This window comes from Coregonus lavaretus, assembly GCF_964263955.1.
Source record: "Coregonus lavaretus genome assembly, chromosome: 26".
Classification (NCBI taxonomy): Eukaryota; Metazoa; Chordata; class Actinopteri; order Salmoniformes; family Salmonidae; genus Coregonus; species Coregonus lavaretus.
In genome coordinates, this window is record NC_140013.1 from 37780065 (window position 1) to 37805790 (window position 25726).

Here is a 25726-nt window from a genome sequence, read left to right on the forward strand (position 1 = left end):
TGTGTAGTTCATACTGTAGTTCTTCCTGTATCCAAGTGTTCATGGGATGTGTAGTTTATATGTATCTGAGATTATACTGTAGTTCTTCCTGTATCCCAGTGCTCATGGAATGTGTAGTTTACAGTGCATTCGGAAATAATTCAGACCCCTTGACTTTTTCCACATTTTGTTACATTACAGCCTTATTCTAAAATTTATTAAATATTTTCCCCCCTCATCAATCTACACACAATACCCCATAATGACAAAGTGAAAACAGGTTTTTAGACATTTTTGCAAATGTATTTCAAAATAAAAAACAGAAATACCTATATAAGTATTCAGACCCTTTGCTATGAGACTTGAAATTGAGCTCAGGTGCCTTCTGTTTCCATTGATCATCCTTGAGATGTTTCTACAACTTGATTGGAGTCTTCTGTGGTAAATTCAATTGATTGGACATGATTTGGAAAGGCACACCTGTCTATATAAGGTCACACAGTTGACAGCGCATGTCAGAGCAAAAACCAAGCCATGAGGTCAAAGGAATTGTTCGTAGAGCTCCAAGACAGGATTGTGTCGAGGCACAGATCTGGGGAAGGGTACCAAAAAATGTCTGCAGCATTGACGGTCCCCAAGAACACAGTGGCCTACATCATTCTTAAATGGAAGAAGTTTGGAACCTAGAGCTGGCCGCCCGGCCAAACTGAGCAATCGGGGGAGAAGGGCCTTGGTCAGGGAGGTGACCAAGAACCCGATGGGCACTCTGACAGAACCTTCCAGAAGGACAAACATCTATGCAGCACTCCACCAATCAGGCCTCTATGGTAGAGTGGCCAGACAGAAGCCACTCCTCAGTAAAAGGCACATGACAGCCCGCTTGGAGTTTGCCAAAAGGCACCTAAAGGACTCTCAGACCATGAGAAACAAGATTCTCTGGTCTGATGAAACTAAGATTGAACTCTTTGGCCTGAATGCCAAGCATCACGTCTGGAGGAAACCTGGCACCATCCCTACAGTGAAGCATGGTGGTGGCAGCATCATGCTGTGGGGATGTTTTTCAGCGGCAGGGACTGGGAGACTAGTCAGGATTGAGAGAAAGATGAACAGAGCAAAGTACAGAGAGATCCTTGATGAAAACCTGATCCAGAGCACTCAGAACCTCAGACTGGGGCGAAGATTAGACAACGCAGGAGTGGCTTCGGTCTCTGAATGTCCTTGAGTGGCCCAGCCAGAGCCTGGACATGAACCCGATCAAACATCTCTGGAGAAACCTGAAAATATCTGTGCAGCGACGCACCCCATCCAACCTAACAGAGCTTGAGAGGATCTGCAGAGAAGAATGGGAGAAACTCCCCAAATACAGGTGTGCCAAGCTTGTAGCGTCATACCCAAGAAGACTCGAGGCTGAAATCGCTGCCAAAGGTGCTTCAACAAAGTACTGCGAAGAGACAGAATCATTAGAACATTTGTTTTGGTACTGTCCATTTTGTAGCTTGTTTTTGGACACAGGTCCAGGAATGGCTGAAGGATTGCAATATATTTACCTGGAGCTATCCCTGCAGATAGCATTACTCGGTGATCTGAAAAGTCATAGTCAATCGATCAATAATATAATAATACTTTTAGCAAAAATGTTTATTTTCAATTTACAATCTGTAGAAACAATGAGAATAGAAATGTTCAGAACTTTTGTAAAACAACACAGTACAGTTGAAAAATATATGGCAAATAGTAATCCAATATGGATGGTGTTAAGAGATAGATGGGTGGTGTTGAATGGAGTTGAAGGATGGGACTAATAACAACTAACAACAACTAATATCAACAAGATAACTAATAATGTAAGCATACTGTGTCCATAATAAGTATATAGGTTGTAGGTTGAGAGCTTTTGTGAAAGAGCACAGTTAGAAAGATATGGCATATAGAAGCAAACAGGATGGACATCGTGAAAATGATCGGAGAGGTTGAGGGTAGAGGAAGTTCAGGAGTAAAAACAAACAAAATAGAATTATTGTAAAATTGAGTTTCCATAAAATGTATATAGTATGTATAAGCTGGAAGTAGAGGCCTAAGCATTGTTGTTGACTAGTTTACTCCAATTAGGGAAGGGGTGGTGGGGTTGGAAAGTAATAAAGGGAAATATATTTTTAAAAGGATATGTGTATGTATGTATGTGTGTGTATGTATATTTGCGAGAAAAAAAAACATATGGGGGATTGGAAGTGATGCAGACAATTACATTGATGGAAGCTCCAATCTATCTGCAATATTAAAGCTGATCTACCCCCTAAAAAACAATTTTAAAAAAAAAGAAAAAAAAGGACTGAGTAAAGGGTCTGAATACTTATGTAAATGTCATAATTCTAAAAACCTGTTTTTGCTTTGTCATTATGGGGTATTGTGTATAGATTGATGAGGGGGGAAAAACAAGTTAATCAATTTTAGAATAAGGCTGTAACGTAACAAAATGTGAGGGTCTGAATACTTTCCGAATGCACTGTATGTATCTGAGATTATACCGTAGTTCTTCCTGTATCCCAGTGCTCATGGGATGTGTAGTTTATATTTTTTACATTTTTGTCATTTAGCAGACACTTTTATCCAGAGCGACTTACAGTAGTTAGTGCATAAATGTTTTCGTACTGGTCCTCAGTGGGAATCGAACCCACAACCCTGGCGTTGCAAGCGCCATGCTCTACCAACTGAGATTATACTGTAGTTCTTCCTGTATCCCAGTGCTCATGGGATCTGTAGTTTCCTGTGAGTACGAGAGATGTCATCATCTCTTTTCCTGTATGTTAGGCCCCTCTCAGGCAACCAACAAAGAGACCATCCAGAAGATGATTGGTCGACTGGACGAGGACCTGAGTACACTGGGACAGATCAGCAAACTATCAGAGACTCTCAGCTTCCCTCACCAGGTAACACACACACACACACACGCCTCATAGACATCTAACAAATCTCATACACACATAAACAATTACATTTAGTTCCTCCCCCCGCTCTCTCTCTCTCTCTGAGAAACCTCCTTTAACCTACCTCCTCTCTCTTCCTCCTCCTCCCTCTCTCTCGCTGCCCAGTCTCTGGATGACGTGATAAAGGACCTGATGGCGTCGGTCCACAGGGAGCTAGCAGAGAAACAGTCTCTAGCCTTCAGTATGACCTTCCTGCCCACCAAGCTGGAGCTCACCACCGCCTCGGCAGAAACCAGCTTCGTCTTCGAGTTCAGCTCCCCAGACACACGCAGCAACTTCCAACAGGCCTTCGAAGATGCCAAGAAGAAACTGGGTATGAGGAAACACATGTTTATGTTATTTAACATCGTATTAAAGGGATAGTTCACTTGAGTCTTTCTCTTGAGATTAAACTGTAGGTTAATAACCTCCATCTCTCCCTTCCTTTGTCCTGTGTGTGTAGCAATGAATAAGGAGCAGTGGGACCCAGAGTTCCTGAAGGCTATCCCCATCATGAAGACTCGTAGTGGGATGCAGGTGAGAGAGACCAGCCTGTCCTGGTGGTGTGCAGGGTTGGGCTCAATTAGAATTGAAGGCAGCCAATTCAGAAAGTGATTTGAATTTGAAATTCTGAAATGTAAATCTGTGAAATAAATAGCTTCTACTTTTCAGTTTATTGAGAAGTCAATTATTATCTAATTGTAATTTTACTTTACCTCTTCAATTAACTGCCTTCAATTGGAATTGAGCCCAACCCTGGTGGTGTGACATGGTTACCTGGCCAGTCTGACTGTCCATGGGAAAGCTTAGGGTTTTGTGATGGAGAACGTGCCTACTTGAGTATTCATAATCCTTTCCCTCCTATCCTGTCTTGTGTCTCCCTCCCCAGTTCTCCTGTGCCTCCCCCAGCCACAGTTGTCCAGAGAGCAGCAGTGAGGTGTGGGTGTGTAACAGTGATGGCTACGTGGGCCAGGTGTGTCTGCTCAACATCAGAGACCAGCCCACTGTAGAGGCCTGCATCGCCGTCTGCTCCGCTAGGATCATCTGCATCGCTGCTGTCCCTGGACTCAAGGGGAGGTTGGTACACAGAGCATAGTATACAAACACAAACATATAGATCAGTCTTTACTGTTGATGTCCTGCATTGCTTAGCTAACGTTACTGCATCCTGTGTCTCCTAGGGAACGTGGAGTGGAGCCCTCCCCTGCCCTTCCCCCTGTAGCTGTTGACTCCACCCCATCCCAGCAGCAGCAGCTACACATCTCCATCTCTCATTCGTCGCTGGAGCTGACTGAGCCCCCTTCAGGGGCGGGGCCTGAGTTAGTTCCGTTTGACAGTGATGACACGGACGATGAAGATTCTCCAAGCCCCTCCTCCACTCTGCAGAGCCAAGCCAGTCACTCTACTGTGTCATCCAGCTATGGCAGTGAGTACACACACACACACACACACACACACAGGCCATCCATTCATCCAGCTATGGCAGTGAGTACACACACACACACACACACACACACACAAGCCATCCATTCATCCAGCTATGGTAACGAGTATGCACCGACTCAAACACCATAACTATCCTTTGTCCCTCTGTCCTAGATGAGGAGGGGTCTGGTTCTAAGGACATGGCTACAGAGACCACCAGTAGTGAGGAGGAGCAGGAGTACCCAGAGGCCAGTCCTTATGGAGCTCCAGGCAGGCTAGGGGTGGGTGGAAGAGGTCGACCCCACAGCAAGAGCCCCATGGACGGAAGAGCCATGCGTCGCTCCTCCCGGGGATCCTTCACTAGAGCCAGTCTGGAGGATCTGCTCAGCATTGACCCAGAGGCCTACCAGAGCTCTGTGTGGCTGGGCACAGAGGACGGATGGTAAACACACACACACACACACACACACACACACATACACAGACACACAGACACATACACACACACACAAACACAGACGCATACACACAGACGCATACACACATACAAACATACACACATACACACACACACAAACACACACACATATACACACACATACATACACAAACATACAGACACAAATCCTAACTCAGTGTTTTGAACTCTCTCTCAGTATCCATGTGTACCAGTCATCAGACAACATCCGCAACCGTAAGAACAGCATGAAGATGCAGCATTCTGCCTCCATCCTGTGTATCCTGTGAGTATGGCTGGCTGGTTTAATGTTAGCCCCCATCGGATAAGTCTACCACTTTATCTTGACTTTATTTGTTGATTTGCTACTTCATTGTCTGACAATCCCCTCCCTCTCTTCTCTCAGGTACCTGGACAACAAGGTGTTTGTGTCCCTGGCCAACGGAGAGGTGATCGTCTACCAGAGGGAGGCGGGGAGTTTCTGGGACGCCCAGTCATCTCAGACGTTGAGTCTGGGCACGCCCAGTAGTCCTGTCACTAAGATGGTCCCGGTTGGGGGGAAGCTGTGGTGTGGTTCACAGAACCGTGTTCTCATCATCAACACAACCACACTGGTGCAGGAGGTATGGTCACATTACAGTCCATTCACAATAGATGGGTGGATGGATGGAACGATGGGTGAATGAATGAATGAATGAATGGATGGATCAATGGGTGGGTGGGTGGACTAATGGATGGGATGGATAGATGAAATGAATATCTGATGGGTGGTTGTAACCTCTCTCTCTCTCTCTCTCTCTCCCCTGCAGCACTGGTTCCAGGTGGGCACAGACAGCAGTAGGTGTGTTACCTGCATGGTGAGCTATGGCCAGGGGGTGTGGCTGGCACTCCAGGGTAGCGCCCAGATCAGACTTTACCATGCCCAGACCTGGGACAGCCTGACCGAGGTGGACGTGGCTCCCGCCGTGCACAAGATGCTTGCAGGTAACACAGAGCACACACCATAAGTGTCCAAAACATCGTAGACCTTTACTGCATTAACAACGGCAGTTACAATGCACACACACCCACACACATATACAAATTCAGAGTCAGCGCATTACATCGCTTAACCAGTAGATGGCAGCACCAGTTCTAAATAAGACGTTTGTCCTCATCGCCCTCCTCTCTCTCTCTCTCTCTGACCTTCCCCTTCATCCCCTCTCCCTGCCCAGGTTCGGATGCGATCATCCGGCAGCACAAGGCAGCGTGTCTGAGGATCACAGCTCTCCTGGCCTGTAAGGACCTGCTGTGGATCGGGACCAGTGCAGGGGTGGTCCTGACCCTGTCTATCCCAGCCGTCAGCTCTGGGACGGTGTCAGGGACGCTGCGGTCACCCCTGACCCCCATGGGCTCTGCTCACGGACACACTGGCCATGTGAGGTTCCTCACCTCCATAGAACTACCTGAAGGCTTCGACGTCAACTTCCCCCTGCCCGCCTATACCACAGGTAACCACGTCACTTCAAGCACCATAATTGCTTACAAACACATTTGTCATACAATGTTTAAAGGGATACTTCCAAATTCATGACCTTTGAACTCCTCTGTCTCCTAGGCAACCCAGCCCAGAGTGGTGTTGATGGGGGTAATGGGGGTCTGCAGAGGCGGGACTCCGCTCACCGACGAGCCTCCACCCTCCTACCCGTGAAAACCAATCAGCTGGTGATCTCAGGTGGCGACGGCTACGAGGACTTCCGTCTGACCAATAGCAGTGAGACAGTGGGGCGGGACGACAGCACCAACCACTTACTGCTGTGGAGGGTCTGAGCCAAACAGCCGGCCCCATTTATCAAAGCCCACCCCCTCAGCACCAGCAACATACTGCTCTGGAGGGTGTGAGGCCAAGCCCCCTGGCCCGGGTCTGAGCCAATGAGAGTCCCTTTTAAACCCCACCATCAGCTGAAACCGCACACAAACCCCGCCCTCCTCCTCCTCAAACCCCTCCCCCTTTTATTAGGTCCAGTTATTTTTGTCCTTTGCTCGATCTTCTGATCTCTCTGTGCATGGGTGTTGTTAGCCCAGACTGAAAAACTACAGGGTCGCTTCAAACCAGCTTTCTGTTGTTGTTTTAGTTTGTTCCGATGCAACTGTGTGTGTTGTTAAACGCTGAGTGGTGTGTGCTTGGTGTTTCGGCATGAATCACCCTCCACTTGTACTGCTCAGTCTGTGGACTCTGTCATAATGAAACTCTACAGACTTTACTAGGAGAGAGGGAACAAGAGAGAGCGAGAGAGGGGAAGAGAGAGGGAAAGAGAGAGGGAAATAGAGTGTGGATGAGGACAGACCGATTAGGTGAAGGATAAGGAGAGAGAGAGAGAGATTGAGGCAGACATGGTGAAAGGCGAGTGATGGGAAGAGGATTGTGAACTCTGCAAAAAGCCAAATGCTGGACTGATGGAAGTAACAATGGAACAAGAAGTTTGAAGAAGGGCTGGAGGAAGGGGGTCAAACATCCATCTTTGGATTCCTCTTTTTGGCCCACACCATGCGAACACTCCATCCTACGGAGGAGAGGAGAAAGGGATAGAAAAAGGAGATGAAGGAGACTAAAGAGTAACATTATACAAGTAACCAATGTGCAATATATGGCAAGGGTACCTACTAAGACTCTATAAACACACACACACAATTTCTTCACTCGTTTGACAAAACACAGCTCGTCTCTCCATAGCCTATGACTCACACACCCATACATACACCTCTTTCTCACCCATAATCACTTTTTCTTTCTATTTAAAAAGAAATTAAACAACATCCCACTACTGCAGTGAAGTGTGTTTTAAAGCATTTGTTTTGGGGGCTGTAGTAGGAGAGATATGTTTGTACAGTATTTATGTTTTTGATTTTAGCTTTGTATTTTTTACAGCACTTAATTTATAGATGTATTTTTCTCTCTTTCTTTGCCCCTAAGAGGTGGTGATTTACAGGAGCTCTGACACACACACACACACACACACACACACACACACAGCCTACATAACAACACAAATACACACACACACACAAACCAGTGTCCTCAAGTTCAGGGTCAAGTGGTGATAGTGTTTTCTCTCTCCAAGCCACTACTCCCCTACAAACCATCTGGGGACATCACCTTCAACCACTCCTACCAAATGCATTAGCATTAGGCTAATTCCCCCACTGTGAGCCAATGAAGAGGCTAACAGATAATCAGGCGCGACAGGTAGCCTAGTGGTTAAAAGCCTTGGGCCAGTAAACGAAAGGTCGCTAGTTCGAATCCCCATGCCGACTAGGTGAAACAAATCTGACAATGTGCCCTTGAGCGAGGCATAACCCTACTTGCTCCTGTAAGTTGCTCTGGATAAGAGTGTCTGCTAAATGACTAAAATGTAAAATATAATCGGATAACCTGGTCCTTTGATACTCAACTGCTGCTAGCTGTGTCTCTGTGTAGACGTATGTTGGTGCAGCAGCTTGTGTCACTGTGTAGACGAATGTTAGTGGAGCAGCATGTCTCTGTGTACTTGCTAAGTGCTCTGTACTTTAGCAAAGTGTGGAATTATTGTTGGTTATTCTATCCATTTTATTGAGCTGTCATATTGGGTAGACTGTGTGGAACCATGTGGATTTTAGAACTAAGTTCTTTCTACCCATTATATTTCCATGGTCCCCCACCCACCTCTGTTTTCACAGTAACTGCATACTACATTTATAAACACAACATTGTAGAATATGAAGTAAAAGACTTCCATGCTAGCTTTCATGTTAATCAAGTAACAGAATTTAGTAGAATATCACTGTGGCAAAGACATTCAGAATTGACCATTCACACTACTTCTAATCGTCACTATAATTTCATGCTGCCATCCTAGTAAATTTCAGTAACTCTTGTATGTAACCTTTCTGCCAGTGTGTGAAAGAAGTCTATTGTGTAATGTAAATATCGGTATGTATTGCCTTTTTTTCTGTAAATAGTGCACCCGCTGTCCTCAATTGTTGATATGAATCTAATGGCATATTTTTATATACTTGTCTATGTTTTTTCTCCTCTGGCATGCGCTGTCAGTCACGTATAAATTATAACTGTCACAAAATAAATAAAATAAAAAAGAGTAAGGAGACAGCATCAATGGTAATACTTCAGTTGTCATGCTTACTTAACAGTTTTTTCCTGTTTCCGTTTCTGTTTGGTCACTTCGGGTTCTTTGGAATTAAATAATTTCACTGGTGCCTGACTACCAGGTGTCTATAGCAGTTCTTACGCCGCTGGGAGTTGGGATTTATCGTGTGATGTCTGTCTGTCTGTCTGCCTGCACACCCTGTCGTTTTCCAGAGCCAGGAGTGAAGAATACTTATCCATGGACCTGGCCGGGAACAACTCTGGACCCTATCTATGGGATCTAACTTCTAACTCAAGATCTCAGGCAAGACGGCATCACTACAGCAGTTATTGTAGCAGAGGTGAGGACTCGCGCTCTCATAATGAGGTAGGCCTGGCTGCGACCTAAAACTCTGTGTCACCCTCTGAGGTTCAGATCCCACCCGTGACACTAACACCACCACAGTGACTGTAAGTCCTCTGTACCAACACAATGTATAGTACTGGAAGATCCCTGGATGAAATGGGCTTTATACAAACCATTCTCACACACACACACACACACACACACACAGCAAAGTCAAATTCTCTGATAAATGACCCGCATTTGTGTGTTAGTACGGGGGGGCTGGGAATGAATGTCTACGCTCACACACTCTCAATGAGTGAAGACACACGACCGATTGAGACGTGTTGTACAATAGACCTCCTGTCTGCCAGAAGAATGAGATGTTGATAGTGTGTCATAGACTCACTCACACACTCAGTCAGACCAGTAGAACATTTCAGAGTATTAGGTTTTCACAATCAGAGGAAAAGTTTAGGGATGGAGTGAGAATGTTAGGTTTTCACAATTATCTACTGTAAATATAATAAAGTTTGCTTTATCAGAAGATTATCTTTGAGAGAGAAAGAGAGGTCTGCACACCCTGTAGTTTTCGAGAGAGCGCTATTTCTATTTCAGGCTATTTTTCTAAATGCTGCATCTGCAGGTTAAGAGTGGGAGTGAATTGAATCTCAATCATGGAGGGAGAGAGAATGAGGACAGTGAACTTGCATCCCATCCTTTTAGTAACCATTCTCTAAACCATGACAGGCTCTTTGACTTATAGAGCATGGCGCTTGTAACGCCAGGGTAGTGGGTTCGATCCCCGGGACCACCCATACGTAAAAATGTATGCACACATGACTGTAAGTCGCTTTGGATAAAAGCATCTGCTAAATGGCATATTATATTATTATATTATATAAGGCCCAGTGTCATGTACAGTGCAAGCATTGTTTTTGCATAGGCTACACCCTTTAAGTCATGGCAAAGACATTCTTGATCTTTTATCAAGTCATTTAGTAGTCTAGTACAAGCAGCCTATTGGCCAAGTCAGTAAGGTTAGTAAAGTTAGGTGGTCTGTTGTGTAAACTATGTATGCCAGCCTCTGTCGTCATAGCAACGTTTTAGGCGCCCTGATTGATGCGCGAGCAAGCTACTAAGAGGCGATGCGGATGAATACCGACAGATGGCTCCCGGTCCCGTTAACTCACCGGCGTTGCCGTCCCGGTGCGCGTGGATTCCCCGCATTGACTCGTGATGAGTTCAGCAGCAGAGGAGGCGCAGGGAAAGAAAATAGGGGGGAAATAAGGGGGCCCGCGCGCGCCACACGGGTTTTAGCCAATGACGTAGCTGCTTTACTGTATTTAAATTTCTGGATCAGAGAACTCGCGAGGGGTAGCCCTACTTCCTACCGGCATTTTATTTTTATGTTTTTAAAATATCCCTTATATATACAGCGTACGCGAATATCTGACAATGATCGTCCCAGACCACTGATTTAACCACCAATCTGGTAAGTGTATAAACTTTTCGGTTATGATTTTGCTTGTTTCATGTTAGAGCCTCTTTGTCTGTCTGTTCTGCTATTGGTTTGACAGCCTTTAGAATGTTTTACGACGCATTTCTCCAATTCATAGTAATATTACCTCAATTAGCCCATTTCTATAGGCTATAGCGTGTACTTGTAGAGCTGGTTCTTACAATGAAGACGTTTCACTTTCGATTAAATTGAATAGCATTTGTGGTGTTTTATTATCTTGCTATAGCATGCAATAGTTCCCCCCATTTTTTTAATAGCCTATAATTTTGGAGCTCTATAAGGATGGGAAGTATATGTACCACTTTGTTTGGTTATATTCACTGAAACGATGTCACCACGAGTTGATGCTCTTGTTCAAGTTTATCCCAATATCATAATTTTGTTATGAAGTCCATGTTTAGAATAGGCTAGTGTAGCATATTTTGGTGGTGTCTGTGTATTGTGTTGCTCTGTCTGAGTCTGTGGGATAGTAAAATGAAAGTAATTGGCGCATTTTGTGAGATACATCTCCCCAGCCACAGCAGGCAATGCTGTTCCCTAGTCAGCAATGCTACAATGTCACATTGCGAGTGGAAATATGGACAGCGTATGATGCCATGTCTTTATGACTCGTGTGTCGCATATAGCCTAGATGAATTTGAGCAGTAGCCAAGGCTGGGCTATATCCATAATACATCATGAAAATTGTATAACCTGTTGTTAAGGCACACTAAACATAGATTTTCATAGTTAGAAAGTTGTCAAAACTTAGAGGTCCTTCTGTCTAATTTTCTCAACTCACTTCTAAACTCTCCGACCGTCTGTGAGTGACACGTTGTACGTGAGATGTGATCCATTATATTGTAACTATGGTCTTGTAACTATCGCCTAACTGAGGCGCATGCCTCCCCTCGCGCTCCACCACGCACTGCCACGCATGGGTGCGTGATGACCTCACTTGTAGCCTATTAATCATGGGTGGAACCCAATAATCCCCTTTCCGTGCTGGATCTGAATTTCAGGGTTTCCACTAATTATCACAGCCACAAGGTCAAAATTGACTATCGTATACATTTATTGCAACTACAATGAGCTTTTTGGTCTTCATTTAAGGTCAGGGTTAGGCATAACGTTAGCAGTGTGGTTAAGGTTAGGTTTAAAATCATATTTTAAGAAGATAAATTATACAAATAGGCGGGGTGTATTACTTTGTGGCTGTGGTAACTAGTGATGACCTCAGTGAATAGACTAGTTGTCACTACGGGTTGGTATCACAGACCGAGACTAAATAAATCCACAGGTAGGTTTCAATTATGTATAAACCTGGATTGCTGTTGCTGTGTATTGGCCAATGAGAGGCTTTGAAGCCACCGGTCGGCCATATTGGCACTCCCCAGAAGGAGCAGTCCTCCATAGGAATCAATGCAATTCTATATTATTTCAAGTACAGTAGAATTCCAATATTTGTTTCAAGGACAAAATTACATGTATTTAACTATTTTTGTTGTTGCAGTGGGGACAGTCACCTTCTAAAAGTTATACTTTAAGGAAAATATTAGTATATATATTTTTTACTTTTTTATATTTAGCTCACATAATATAATTTAAAAGTATGTATTAATGTGTCTGTAATATAATAAACGTGGCAAAAACAAATGTAGACATCAATAAATGCATTTCTAAATATTTTTTACGATGGTGGGGGATTGCCAAGATGGAGGTGTGGTGGCTTCAAAACAGCGCCCCTGTCAGTCAACTAGTGTGGGGGGAACAATGCAAATAGTCCGGGTAGCCATTTGATGAGCTGTTCAGGAGTCTTATGGCTTGGGGGTAGAAGCTGTTAAGAAGACTTTTAGACCTAGACTTGGCGCTCCGGTACCGCTTGCCGTGCGGTAGCAGAGAGAACAGTCTATGACTAGGGTGGCTGGAGTCTTTGACCATTTTTAGGGCAGTTTTGTCACACAACATAATGCCACAGTTGTCTCAAGTTTTGAGGTAGCGTGCAATTGGCGTGTTGACTGCAGGAATGTCCACCAGAGCTGCTGCCAGAGAATCGAATGTTCCCATGGTAGCGGTGGGGTTATGGTATGGGCAGGCATAAGCTACGGACAACGAACACAATTGCATTTTATCGATGGCAGTTTGAATGCAAAGAGAAACCGTGACGAGATCCTGAGGCCCATTGTCGTGCCATTCATCCGACACATCACCTCATGTTTCAGAATGATAATGCACGGCCCCATGTCACAAAGATCTGTACACAATTCCTGAAAGCTGAAAATGTCCCAGTTCTTCCATGGCCTGCATACTCAACAGACATGCCACCCATTGAGCATGTTTGGGATGCTCTGGATCGACGTGTACGACAGCGTGTTCCAGTTCCAATATCCAGTAACTTTGCACAGCCATTGAAGAGGAGTGGGACAACATTCCACAGGCCACAATCAACAGCCTGATCAACTCTATGCGAAGGAGATGTGTCACACTGCATGAGGCAAATGGTGGTCACACCAGATACTGACTGTTTTCTGATCCACGCCCCTACATTTTTTAAAGGTATCTGTGACCAACAGATGCATATCTGTGTTCCCAGTCATGTGAAATCCATAGATTAGGGCCAAATACATTTATTTCAATTAACTGATTTCCATATATGAACTGTAATTCAGTCAAATCTAGTAAGATCTTTGAAATTGTTGCATGTTGCGTTTGTATTTTTGTTCAGTGTATATATATCAGTGTATATAAATGTATATCATTGATAGGTTTATGTTAGACTGAACTTGAATTACATGCCTGTGACTCCAACATATTTAAATGGAGTTAACTGTGGTACTACCATAGTCATCTGATATAACTTTGATACCATAGATGTCTATAGACCCAAACTATCATAGTCTTAAGTGGATTTTGGTACAAGAGGCTTTATCTAGGCCAGTGATACCAGCCCAAAGCAGTTGCAGAGAGAACTATTACATCTTGTATCAACAATAAATTGTTTTCGTTGATTTAGTTTTTGATGCGTTGTTATTTTCAGCAGTGTTTTCCAGCAGTGAATAACAATTCACGGTTAGTCTCAGACGCTATCCACAGGTGTGACCTACTAATTATGCCATAATTGTTCCATCATTGTTGTGTCTTGCCTACTGGGTGTGTTTGCCATTCAACTTAGGCCTATCTGTAATATATATTTGTCTGTGTGCATTTTGGCAAACCATGGATTGCCCCGGTGCAGAACTGTGAATCTATCTCATGGGTGTCATTTAACTGGCCACAGACTTTAACCAGCCACTATTTTAGACATTTAATTCCTCTTAAAACCATCTCCTGTCATTGCCCACAAAAGGCAAACGGCCCAGCAGTGATGAAAGTGTTTGATGTCCCCAGAGGAGGACATACTATATCAGTGTTAACGTCACTGACACATACACAACCCTCTGTTTTACTGATACACACACACACACACACGTGTACTATGGACACACACACACATGTGTACTATGGACACACACACACATGTGTACTATGGACACACACACACATGTGTACTATGGACACAGACACTGGTGCTCCTGAAGCTTTCTCCAAGAGGAGGGGAGTCATGTTATCATGCAGGCCAAATTCTTTGCAGAAAGTTCCATTGTGAAGGGCCAAATTCCTGCTTGGTTATATAAATAGGACCCCTCCCACTGCAGCTGAGGAAAGGAGAGGGTCTTTCATAACTCACTCCTCTCTCTTTGTGTCTGTCTGTCTGTGGGACTCCCTGCTAGTGGCCTGGGGTAGGACTGGTTATGTAAAGTGTAGGGCTTTGTGACCTGACCAGGAAACCTCTGGGCCTGAAATGAGAAAGGTTCACCCCAATACTTTCTGGTAGAGAATGGGTGAGCCAAGCACGGCCTGGATATAGAGGAGGGTGTGTCAATGTGGGAGTTTGTATTCCCTTATTGGTTTGTGAGTTTGTATTCCCTTATTGGTTTGGGAGTTTGTATTCCCGTATTGATTTGGGAGTTTGTATTCCCTTATTGGTTTGGGAGTTTGTATTCCCTTATTGGTTTGTGAGTTTTTATTCCCGTATTGGTTTGGGAGTTTGTATTCCCTTATTGGTTTGTGAGTTTGTATTCCCGTATTGGTTTGGGAGTTTGTATTCCCTTATTGGTTTGTGAGTTTGTATTCCCTTATTGGTTTGGGAGTTTGAATTCCCTTATTGGTTTGTGAGTTTGTATTCCTGTATTGGTTTGGGAGTTTGTATTCCCTTATTGGTTTGTGAGTTTGTATTCCCGTATTGGTTTGGGAGTTTGTATTCCCGTATTGGTTTGGGAGTTTGTATTCCCGTATTGGTTTGGGAGTTTGTATTCCCGTATTGGTTTGGGAGTTTGTATTCCCGTATTGGTTTGGGAGTTTGTATTCCCGTATTGGTTTGGGAGTTTGTATTCCCTTATTGGTTTGGGAGTTTGTATTACCGTATTGGTTTGTGAGTTTGTATTCCCGTATTGGTTTGGGAGTTTGTATTCCCTTATTGGTTTGTGAGTTTGTATTCCCGTATTGGTTTGGGAGTTTGTATTCCCTTATTGGTTTGTGAGTTTGTATTCCCGTATTGGTTTGGGAGTTTGTATTCCCGTATTGGTTTGGGAGTTTGTATTCCCGTATTGGTTTGGGAGTTTGTATTCCCGTATTGGTTTGGGAGTTTGTATTCCCGTATTGGTTTGGGAGTTTGTATTCCCGTATTGGTTTGGGAGTTTGTATTCCCGTATTGGTTTTGGAGTTTGTAATTTCTTTGAGTGAATGTCTTGTCTCAAGGAGGAGGGAAAGGAAGAGGTTAAGAACAGTGGGACGAAAACTGAGGTAGAGTGCAAAGGAGGGATGGCAGGAAAGGAGTGTCACCTTTTGAGGTCTCATGAGGAACCCAAAGCCTCTGTAAGGTGGTCACCCAGCACTCCCAGACAGGCAGACAGAGAGACGGGCAGACAGGCAGGCAGACAGACAGAAAAGAGGAGACACCACAATCAAGCTCTTAAATGTCCCAGCTGATAGTGACTGTAACTGTGGTTACTCCAACAGCAACTGTATCCAACAGGAAGCTTACTGCAGCCTCTCACCTCTATGAGGATTTGGGACAAGAGGAGGAAGCCAACCTAACCTACATACATTACACTGTACTCACTGGGAACACACACACACTGTACAAAGTGATACATGATCTATTGTAATAGTTAACGGGTCAGGTATATTCTTTGGGAATTGTGGATCTTACTTTGACTCTCCTACACATCTTGAAAACATTTTATACCCTGACTTAAAACCATTTTGGCCTGCATGTGTGTGTTGGATACAGGGGCATGGCTGGGCTGTAATCAAGCCATCCGTCAGTCCTGCCATCCATAAATGGAGCAGTTGGGAACACATCCAGTCGGCCCGTGCCACTGCGGTCCCCATCCCAATGTCAGCCAGGAATATCCCTGCCAAGGAAATTCCCACTTCAATCCCGAGTCTGAATTCGACCTGGGCCCAGTTCTGTGGATGCAGGGCTCAGGAACATTGTAATTGAAGGAGAGACTCTGCGACACGAGCCAGAGGGGAACTATTTCCGAACTGGAACGCTGTATCCCAGTGATCAGAGGGGGAACTATTCCAGAGACTCTGAGACACGTGCCAGAGGGGAATTATTCCCAAACCCGGAACGCTGTATCCCAGTGATCAGAGTGATCTCGGTTTTAGACACGCAGCAGAATTCCAACTTTCAGGGGATGCTCATTAAAACTGCATTGGAATTAGGTTCTGGAATTAGGATCTGGAATTCCATAAAATAGACACACAAAAGCACACATGCACACACACACACACACACACCTGATTAACCACATCTCAATTTCCTCTGATAAAAAAAAAAAAAGATAACCAAAGGCTTTTCTGCTCTTTTCTGCTCTCTCTTCTGTTAATTTGATTGGGTGAATCCAGGAGATGGGAGGGGATAATATAATATATGCTGACAAAAATGAGCAAGATGTGGCCACAGCTACGTCCAGCCAAACCTAATCACACACACACACACATACAGTGAGGGAAAAAAGTACTTGATCCCCTGCTGATTTTGTACGTTTGCCCAATGACAAAGAAATTATTCATCTATAATTTTAATGCTAGGTTTATTTGAACAGTGAGAGACAGTATAACAACAAAAAAATCCAGAAAAACGCATGTCAAAAATGTTATAAATTGATTTGCATTTTAATGAGGGAAATAAGTATTTGACCCCTTCTCAATCAGAAAGATTTCTGGCTCCCAGGTGTCTTTTATACAGGTAACGAGCTGAGATTAGGAGCACACTCTTAAAGGGAGTACTCCTAATCTCAGCTTGTTACCTGTATAAAAGACACCTGTCCACAGAAGCAATCAATCAATCAGATTCCAAACTCTCCACCATGGCCAAGACCAAAGAGCTCTCCAAGGATGTCAGGGACAAGATTGTAGACCTACACAAGGCTGGAAAGGGCTACAAGACCATCGCCAAGCAGCTTGGTGAGAAGGTGACAACAGTTGGTGCGATTATTCGCAAATGGAAGAAACATAAAATAACTGTCAATCTCCCTCGGCCTGGGGCTCCATGCAAGATCTCACCTCGTGGAGTTGCAATGATCATGAGAACGGTGAGGAATCAGCCCAGAACTACACGGGAGGATCTTGTCAATGATCTCAAGGCAGCTGTGACCAGAGTCACCAAGAAAACAATTGGTAACACACTACCCCGCGAAGGACTGAAGTCCTGCAGCGCCCGCAAGGTCCCCCTGCTCAAGAAAGCACATATACAGTGCTGTCTGAAGTTTGCCAATTAACATCTGAATGATTCAGAGGAGAACTGGGTGAAAGTGTTGTGGTCAGATGAGACCAAAATCGAGCTCTTTGGCATCAACTCAACTCACCGTGTTTGGAGGAGGAATGCTGCCTATGACCCCAAGAACACCATCCCCACCGTCAAACATGGAGGTGGAAACATGCTTTGGGGGTGTTTTTCTGCTAAGGGGACAGGACAACTTCACCGCATCAAAGGGACGATGGACGGGGCCATGTACCATCAAATCTTGGGTGAGAACCTCCTTCCCTCAGCCAGGGCATTGAAAATGGGTCGTGGATGGGTATTCCAGCATGACAATGAACCAAAACACATGGCCAAGGCAACAAAGGAGTGGCTCAAGAAGAAGCACATTAAGGACCTGGAGTGGCCTAGCCAGTCTCCAGACCTTAATCCCATAGAAAATCTGTGGAGGGAGCTGAAGGTACGAGTTGCCAAATGTCTGACCTCTGTGATTGCCAACAAGGGTTTTGCCACCAAGTACTAAGTCATGTTTTGCAGAGGGGTCAAATACTTATTTCCCTCATTAAAATACAAATCAATTTATAAAAATTTTGACATGCGTTTTTTCTGGATTTTGTTGTTGTTATTCTGTCTCTCACTGTTCAAATAAACCTACCGTTAAAATTATAGACTGATCATGTCTTTGTCAGTGGGCAAACTTACAAAATCAGCAGGGGATCAAATACTTTTTTCCCTCACTGTATACACATACACAGTCAAGCCTAACTTCCAGTCCTTTGTGACCAGGCAGAACAGGATTTTCTGTGATGGTTTGGAGCCTAGCCTCAGTCATTCATGTGACTATTTCGGCAGCCATGTTTGATGCTTAAACAACCACCAAGTAATGAGATGGCATTCAACACAGCAGAAAATTGAGACCTTGTATTTCTGCAGGCAGCATATTTTTCATAAAGATATTGAACCCAACTAAAATGTTTATGATGCATAAGTATATGTGTGTGAAATGGGGGCAAACTGTAGGAGGCAAACTGATAGTTAAGAGAAGAGAAGAGATGAGGAAAGTACCACCTGCCTTGACTGTAACACCCATGACTAAAGCCCTGCTCATAAACACAGTCTACATATATACACACACACTCATTGAGTCATTTAACATTCCCGTGAGCTGGTTATCATTCCCACCAGAGGAGTCATGCCCATAGGGGGGCACAAAGTTACATGCCCCCTCAGATTTGTCTTTTATTTTTATTTTTCTGATGTTAAATTAATTACTAAACTTCATTTTTAAGCCAATGTTTTATCATAATTATTTATAAAAAGATCTGTCAACAGTATTTTGCGAAGGAGGCACACTGAAAAGTACTGATTCCTTTAAATCTTTTACCCATATTTTAGCAGAGATGCTTTTTATAGAGATGCATACTCTATTTACGTAGTTTATAAAATACCAGTCAGGAAGATACAGACGGCTCAAGAGGTATGCTTAGATATGCAGAAAAATACTTGCTTTAAATGTAATCTAGCACCTTATGACAATATCATGATGTGTGTATTAATGATATGTGCCTGTATTGATGATGTGTGGTATAATCCCATGTACTCTGTTGTAATGTGGATGTAATATCCTAGGCATGTTAGGGCAGTATATTGAGATGTTATTTAAAAGTTCTTAAAGAATCAATGTGCATCATTAATTGAAATGACAATTGAACAGGTATAGAGGTATGCTCAGATAACCTATGCAGAAAAAATCAACATAAAAAAAAAAAAACAGAATTAGGCGTGATGATTATGGCTCTAGGTTGCAGGAAAAAGCTGTTTAAGGTGTTTGAAAAATGTAAAGCCCCCCTCCCATCCACCCTCCGGTCCAGACCACCCTCCCTCCATCCTCACGTACTTTGTGCCCCCTCTAAAATAATTGCTGCATGACGCCCCTCATTCCCACTGAAGGGTTCGGCTGTGGACACACTGGATTGACCTTTACTCTGGTATCCCTGAGGCCCAGTATGTAATAAAGGACATTATCAAGACATTTAGTGTGAAACTGTATTTTCCTACTGAGATAAGAGAACTCTCCTCAGACATTCCCAGACACCTGCAATCTTTGTTCAATTGAAAGCTGTTGAAAGTGTTATCAGTCTCATATTACCCAATGTCTGTGATGATGCATGTATACATTCAGAATGACTATATGTTGAGACCTTAGGGCCATTGAGCCATCTGATCAATTGTATCAGGTGACTGTTAGGACATTAAATGCATTTTCTGAACATGATGGCCACCATCTGAATTGTCTCCTGTACACCAAAATCTCCCCCGAAGCCTTCACCACCGTCCCCACCGCATAGAGGGTGGGACTTTCCCCTGGGAATGCTGATTGTTCCAGGCTGTCATTAACGATTTCCCCGCTCTCATAGTCTCATCGTTTTTCTTATTTTCACTCGTTCTCCAGCAGTGTCTGTGCCTCAAAGTGATGTCATGTGTATGTGCATGCTTGTGTGCGTAAAAGTAATTTCAGTTTCTGTGGCTACATTCTAGGTAATGAATTTAAGACCATTGGCGAATTGGCCAGGAATCCAGCTCCATAGGTATTGAGTTGTTCTAGCATAAGGTATTAATTTAGATCCTATGTTTATGTCTGTAACGCTAAAGGGAAGAATACGAACACATTCACCTAAACATACTCCCTCAATGTAAGTGTGGGCCTTTTCCTCATCACTTGAAACCTGTTAAAAATGCCTTGTATAGATATTCCTAGTATGCGATGATTTCATCAAGCTTGTGACTCTACAAACTTGTTGGACGCATTTGCTGTTTGTTTTGGTTGTGTTTCAGATTATTTTGTGCCCAATAGAAATGAATGGTAAATAATGTATTGTGTCATTTTGGAGTCACTTTTATTGTAAATAAGAATATAATATGTTTCTAAATACTTCTGCATGAATGTGGATGTTACCATGATTACGGATAATCCTGAATGAATCCTGAATAATGAGTGAGAAAGACGCACATGTGTCATATCCCCACGACATGCTAACCTCTCACCATTACAATAACAAGGGAGGTTAGCATTTTTTGGGGGGTATGATATTTGTGCGTCTAACTTTCTCACTCATATTCAAAATTCATTCAGGACTATCCGTAATCATGGTAGCATCTACATTCATGTAAAAGTGTTTAGAAACATCTTATTTACAATTAATGTGACTCCAAAATGGCACAATACATTATTTACCATTCATTTCTGTTGGGCACAAAATAATCTGAAACACAACCAATACAAACAGCAAATGCGTCCAACAAGTTTGTAGAGTCACAAGCTTGATGTAATCATTTCGTGCTAGGAAGATGGGACCAAATATTAAACTTTGGACTACTTTAATACACATATAAGTGAATTTGTCCCAATACTTTTGGTTCTCTAAAATGGGCGAGCTATGTACAAAAAGTGCTATAATTTCTAAACGGTTCACACGTATGGATGAAAATACCCTCAAATGAAAGCTGTCAGTCTTCATATGAACCTCATAGTCATTGTATCATTTCAAATCCAAAGTGCTGAAATACAGAGCCAAAACAACAACAACATTGTCACCGTCCAAATACTTTTAGAGCTCACTGTAGATATGGTGTATCTATCAATGGGGCCATGTGATTATTTCCCTAACCTGAGCTCATTGTAAATTCTTGACAGAGGCTGCTAAGTGTGTCACGCTGAGGGAAACGGGGACCGTGTAGCGTCCTTGCACCTCTGGTGTCCCTCTTCTGTTTCCATTGTGACATTAGAGGTTGTACCCCAGCTTGCCGGAGAACTGGATGCAAATCACTGACTTGTGAGGTGATGTGATGAGCATGGGCACCACTGCATGTCATGTAGAGGGGATATCCTGTCCACTAATGCTAATTCTATGGCTCTGTGTGTTTGTCTCTCTGTCGCACTCCGAGTGAGTGATGTCACCATGTCATTCCAGTGGAATTTTACCCCAGTGACATCACATAGTCTCTCCTGTGTCTCTGTAAGTGACTGTGTTTGTATCTGGTTGGCTTCCCTCTCCTCCTCAGACGTCAGGTAAACACTGCACGAGCTGAGAGTGTGGACACACCAGCTGAGAGTGTGGAAATCATCTTGATTGTGCCTCATTAAATCCCCCCCCCCCCCCCCCCAATAGAAGGCAAAAAAAGAGAAGAGAAGGAGAATGCTGGCGGGGAGAATGTACCAACTGTATAGCAAAAAAAAATAGAGCACTCACAGACCTATTCCAGTCACTCTTTTTTCCTGTTGTGGTTTCATGCCTCCTATATCCCTCCTTCTTTAATCCCAAGGCTTTTCTCAGTGTAGCCCAAGCATGACATCATGGCCCCAGAAAAAGGCTTTAGACACTTTGGCTGTGATTTCAGTCTTCACCCAAAACCACTGTGGAATGATGCACATGTTTTTGCCATCTATTCATTCTTTCTTTTGTATTCTTTTTTTAGCCCGCTAACAAAACAAAAATGTGACTGGCAATCAGTGGGCATCACACCCTATTTTTGCCATTGGTCAAACAAAGATGGGGGAGTTTGGCAAAGCCCAATAATTACTGTTTAACACAGCTGACCAGATTTAAATAGTATTTCTCCTTCTCTCCCTCCCTCCTCTTCTCCCCACTGTTCTTAACTTCCTTTTCCTCTCTAGCTTTAGTTTTTTTTACATTTTCAGCCCCATCTTTTGCGTTTGTGTTGGGTTCTTTATTATAGTCCTGTGTATTTTTGGAGGTGTTAATTTCCAGTAACTTCCCCATCTATTCCTCAGTCCATCTCTCCATTTATGAGTGCCTCTCATTGCCTCTTTACCTCTGCATGCCTCTCATTGCCTCTCTGCCCTCAAAGCGACGCGGCAAATGGATGGTACAGGCCGGGAAACAAGGAGGATATGAAAACTGAAAAATACAAACAATAGACTACAAGCACAGGACTGTCAGCTCTGAGGCCAAGACCAATACTGAGGAAATGAAGGGAGAGACAGAAGCAGAAAGAGGTAGAGAGAAGAGGGAAGACCGAAGGAGATAGAGAGACTATAGACAGAGAAAGAAGGATAGAGACACTGACAGAGGAGAGGGGAAAGACGGATACATGAAGAGAAAGAGAGAGGAGAGTGAGTACTAGAAAGAGAGAGGAGAGACTGAGTACTAGAAAGAGAGAGGAGAGACTGAGTACTAGAAAGAGAGAGGAGAGACTGAGTACTAGAAAGAGAGAGGAGAGACTGAGTACTAGAAATAGAGAGAGACTGAGTACTAGAAAGAGAGAGGAGAGACTGAGCACTAGAAATAGAGGAGAGACTGAGTACTAGAAAGAGAGAGGAGACTGAGTACTAGAAAGAGAGAGGAGCGACTGAGTACTAGAAAGAGAGAGGAGAGACTGAGCACTAGAAAGAGAGGAGAGACTGAGTACTAGAGAGAGGAGAGACTGAGTACTAGAAAGAGAGAGGAGAGACTGAGTACTAGAAAGAGAGAGGAGACTGAGTACTAGAAAGAGAGAGGAGCGACTGAGTACTAGAAAGAGAGAGGAGAGACTGAGCACTAGAAAGAGAGGAGAGACTGAGAACTAGAATGAGAGAGGGAGAAAGGGAATGAGTCTGAATTGTTTAGAGGGATGGAAGAGAGAGGAGAGAGAGTAAGGGGTAGTGAGAGGGATAGAGGAGGGAGGGGAGGGACAGAGAGAGAGGGGTAGTGAGAGGAGTACAGTGGTCCAGAAACTGATATGGGGTGAAAATTGAAACAGGATATGACATGTGCACTCTTAGAAAAAAAGGTGCTGTCTAGAACCTAAAAGGGTTCTTCGGCTGTCTGTTAGAACCCTTTTGGTTTCAGGTAGAACCCTGTTGGGTTCCATATAGAAACCTTTACACATAGGGTTCTACCTGGAACCAAAACGGGTTCTACCTGGAACCAAAAAGGGTTCTCCTACAGGGACAGCCGAAGAACCCTTTCGGAACCCTTTTTTCTAAGAGTGTGCACACAGGACAAAGGAAGTGAGACATGCAGTGGTGCTGTGGGGTGAGATGTAGTTTTAGTTGTCTGGCTTTAGATGCAACACCACACACAGCTGTTGGACGTGTTGTCCTCAGCATTCCATAGAGTTAGAAGATGTGTAGAGCCAGGAGCAGGTAACTATCCTCTGGGTCTTCCTCCCCAAGCAGCAGGTCACCTCTCAGTCTCGACTGATACTATCCTCTGGGTCCTTCTCTCCAAGCAGACACAATGAACCCAAGGCCAGGTCACTGTCTGTGTTACATTACTAGTACTGGTTAGGTTGGGATGGTTTGGTTCTCCATGGATGCTGGGGAGGTGGGATTCAGATTGCTGTATCAGTGCTGTTTCACTCCCACTGAAACCTAAAAGGTCTGCTGTGGACCAGAATAGGAGATGAACCAGAAAACATTTAGGTCAATGTTCTTTGGTTTCACTCCTGGAGACCCTTCAAAGGATTCACTTGATCAGGGCTTGATGGTTAGTGGATTAGTTTCGTCAGGGGTGTTAGTGCTGGACTGTAGCAGAAATGTTCACACCCCGTGGTTCCTAAAAGTCTCACCAGGTCACCTTGGAGAGCTGATGCTCCCAAATCATTCCAATTTGTTACTTGACACGTTCCAAAATGGCAACTCTTAATTGCAGGTCCAGTTTATTTCCTTCTCCCTATAGTGGTTGTTGTTTTATTGATATCAGGGGTTTTCTCTCAAGTGCTCCCAAAGCCACAGCTTCTTAAGGCAGTGTGGCATTATGCCTGGCCAACGACCTGTAATTAGCCTACATCCAGCCTTTATAGCCTTTTAACGAAGGGTCTAAAAATAAAGCCCTATCGGCAGGGAGGCTAATGTAAGCCTGTCTGTCAATCTCTCCTCTATATCCTTCTCTCTCTCTATCCATCTTTCCCTCTCTCGCTTCACCTCAGTTTGGAGAGGCAACCCATCTCATAGTTCTTGTGTTTTTCCAAGTGGTGGTTTTTAAATTCTCAGTTTCTCATTCTCCCTGTCCCTGAAATGATTCTCTGGAACCCTGTCATTTGACACAACGGCCATGTTTAGGTTTAGATCCTCTGCCCAAAATCAGAAACTCATTACATGTTTTGTATGTGCTTGTGTGTACTGAGACCGTTTGGCGTTGGCTCGGAGGCATGAGTCTGCAGAGGTTGTTTCTGGAAGAGCTTGGGGTTGTTCCTGTTGCTGGCAGTGTGTAATGCTACCACAGCTCTCCTCTCAGAGGAAAGGATGGGGATGCTTTCCAGACCTGTGTTAAGTTATTTAACAGCCGAGACGCACACACACTCCACTGCCCTGTAAATACCATGTACTGTAAATATCCAACTGTTTAGTAGGTCTGTGTAGAGCAGATGTACTGTAAATATCCAACTGTTTAGTAGGTCTGTGTAGAGCAGATGTACTGTAAATATTCAACTGTTTAGTAGGTCTGTGTAGAGAAGATGTACTGTAAATATCCAACTGTTTAGTAGGTCTGTGTAGAGCAGATGTACTGTAAATATCCAACTGTTTAGTAGGTCTGTGTAGAGCAGATGTACTGTAAATATCCAACTGTTTAGTAGGTCTGTGTGCGGAGCAGTAGGGGATAGCGTACAAAGACATACATCATTCAAATCACCAGGTGTGCGTGTGTGTGTTAAGGTGAGCCCAGGACTGGACATTGTGATGTTGCCCCCAGACCACACAGCAAAACATGTTAGTTAGTGTCAGCGGTCATAACCAACACTTTACCCAGCCTAATCACTGTGTATGTGTGTGTGTCTATGCGTGCTTGTGTGTGTGTGTGTGTGTGTATGGGTGAGCTGAGGGCGGTGGAGAGCGTATAGGGGCAGGGCCTGTGGGTCTGTAGGCAGAAAGGGTGTGGCTGTGGTGAGAAGGACAGTATAAGTGATGCCAGTTACTCAGTCACAGGCACAGGTACACTGCAGCCAGCCTAGCCTAAGAGAGAGAATACTAAGTGTGTGTGTGTGTGTGTGTGTGCCACTCTGAGTGCTCTGTAGGACTAGGCAGTGTAAGTGTGTGCACGTTCCCTTTGCCTGTATCACGGACTACACTGCCACACTGAGAGAGAACAGTGTGTGTGTGGTAGAAAGAGAGGGAACCAAACAGTATATGTATCTCCCTGA

General features: G+C 43.9%; 2 protein-coding genes across 2 annotated transcripts in view; both read left to right on the forward strand.

Moving 5' to 3' along the window:
* The window catches only part of LOC311101903 (rho guanine nucleotide exchange factor 17-like), a gene marked incomplete at its 5' end in the record, with an annotated part of 98728 nt that extends 89777 nt beyond the window's left edge, over nt 1–8951 (forward strand). The window contains 11 exons of the mRNA XM_084143138.1: nt 2788–2906; nt 3069–3276; nt 3406–3479; nt 3832–4019; nt 4124–4368; nt 4542–4809; nt 5024–5110; nt 5231–5447; nt 5634–5808; nt 6039–6314; nt 6431–8951. Of these exons, the coding sequence (XP_083999264.1) occupies nt 2788–2906; nt 3069–3276; nt 3406–3479; nt 3832–4019; nt 4124–4368; nt 4542–4809; nt 5024–5110; nt 5231–5447; nt 5634–5808; nt 6039–6314; nt 6431–6633 (2060 nt within the window). The 3' untranslated portion in view covers nt 6634–8951. The remainder of the gene's footprint in view (nt 1–2787; nt 2907–3068; nt 3277–3405; nt 3480–3831; nt 4020–4123; nt 4369–4541; nt 4810–5023; nt 5111–5230; nt 5448–5633; nt 5809–6038; nt 6315–6430) is intronic.
* Nucleotides 8952–10494: 1543 nt separating this feature from the next.
* Nucleotides 10495–25726, forward strand: part of relt (RELT TNF receptor) — a 30622-nt gene continuing 15390 nt past the window's right edge. The window contains exon 1 of the mRNA XM_084143240.1: nt 10495–10767. The gene's annotated coding sequence lies outside the window, so the exon portion shown is untranslated. The remainder of the gene's footprint in view (nt 10768–25726) is intronic.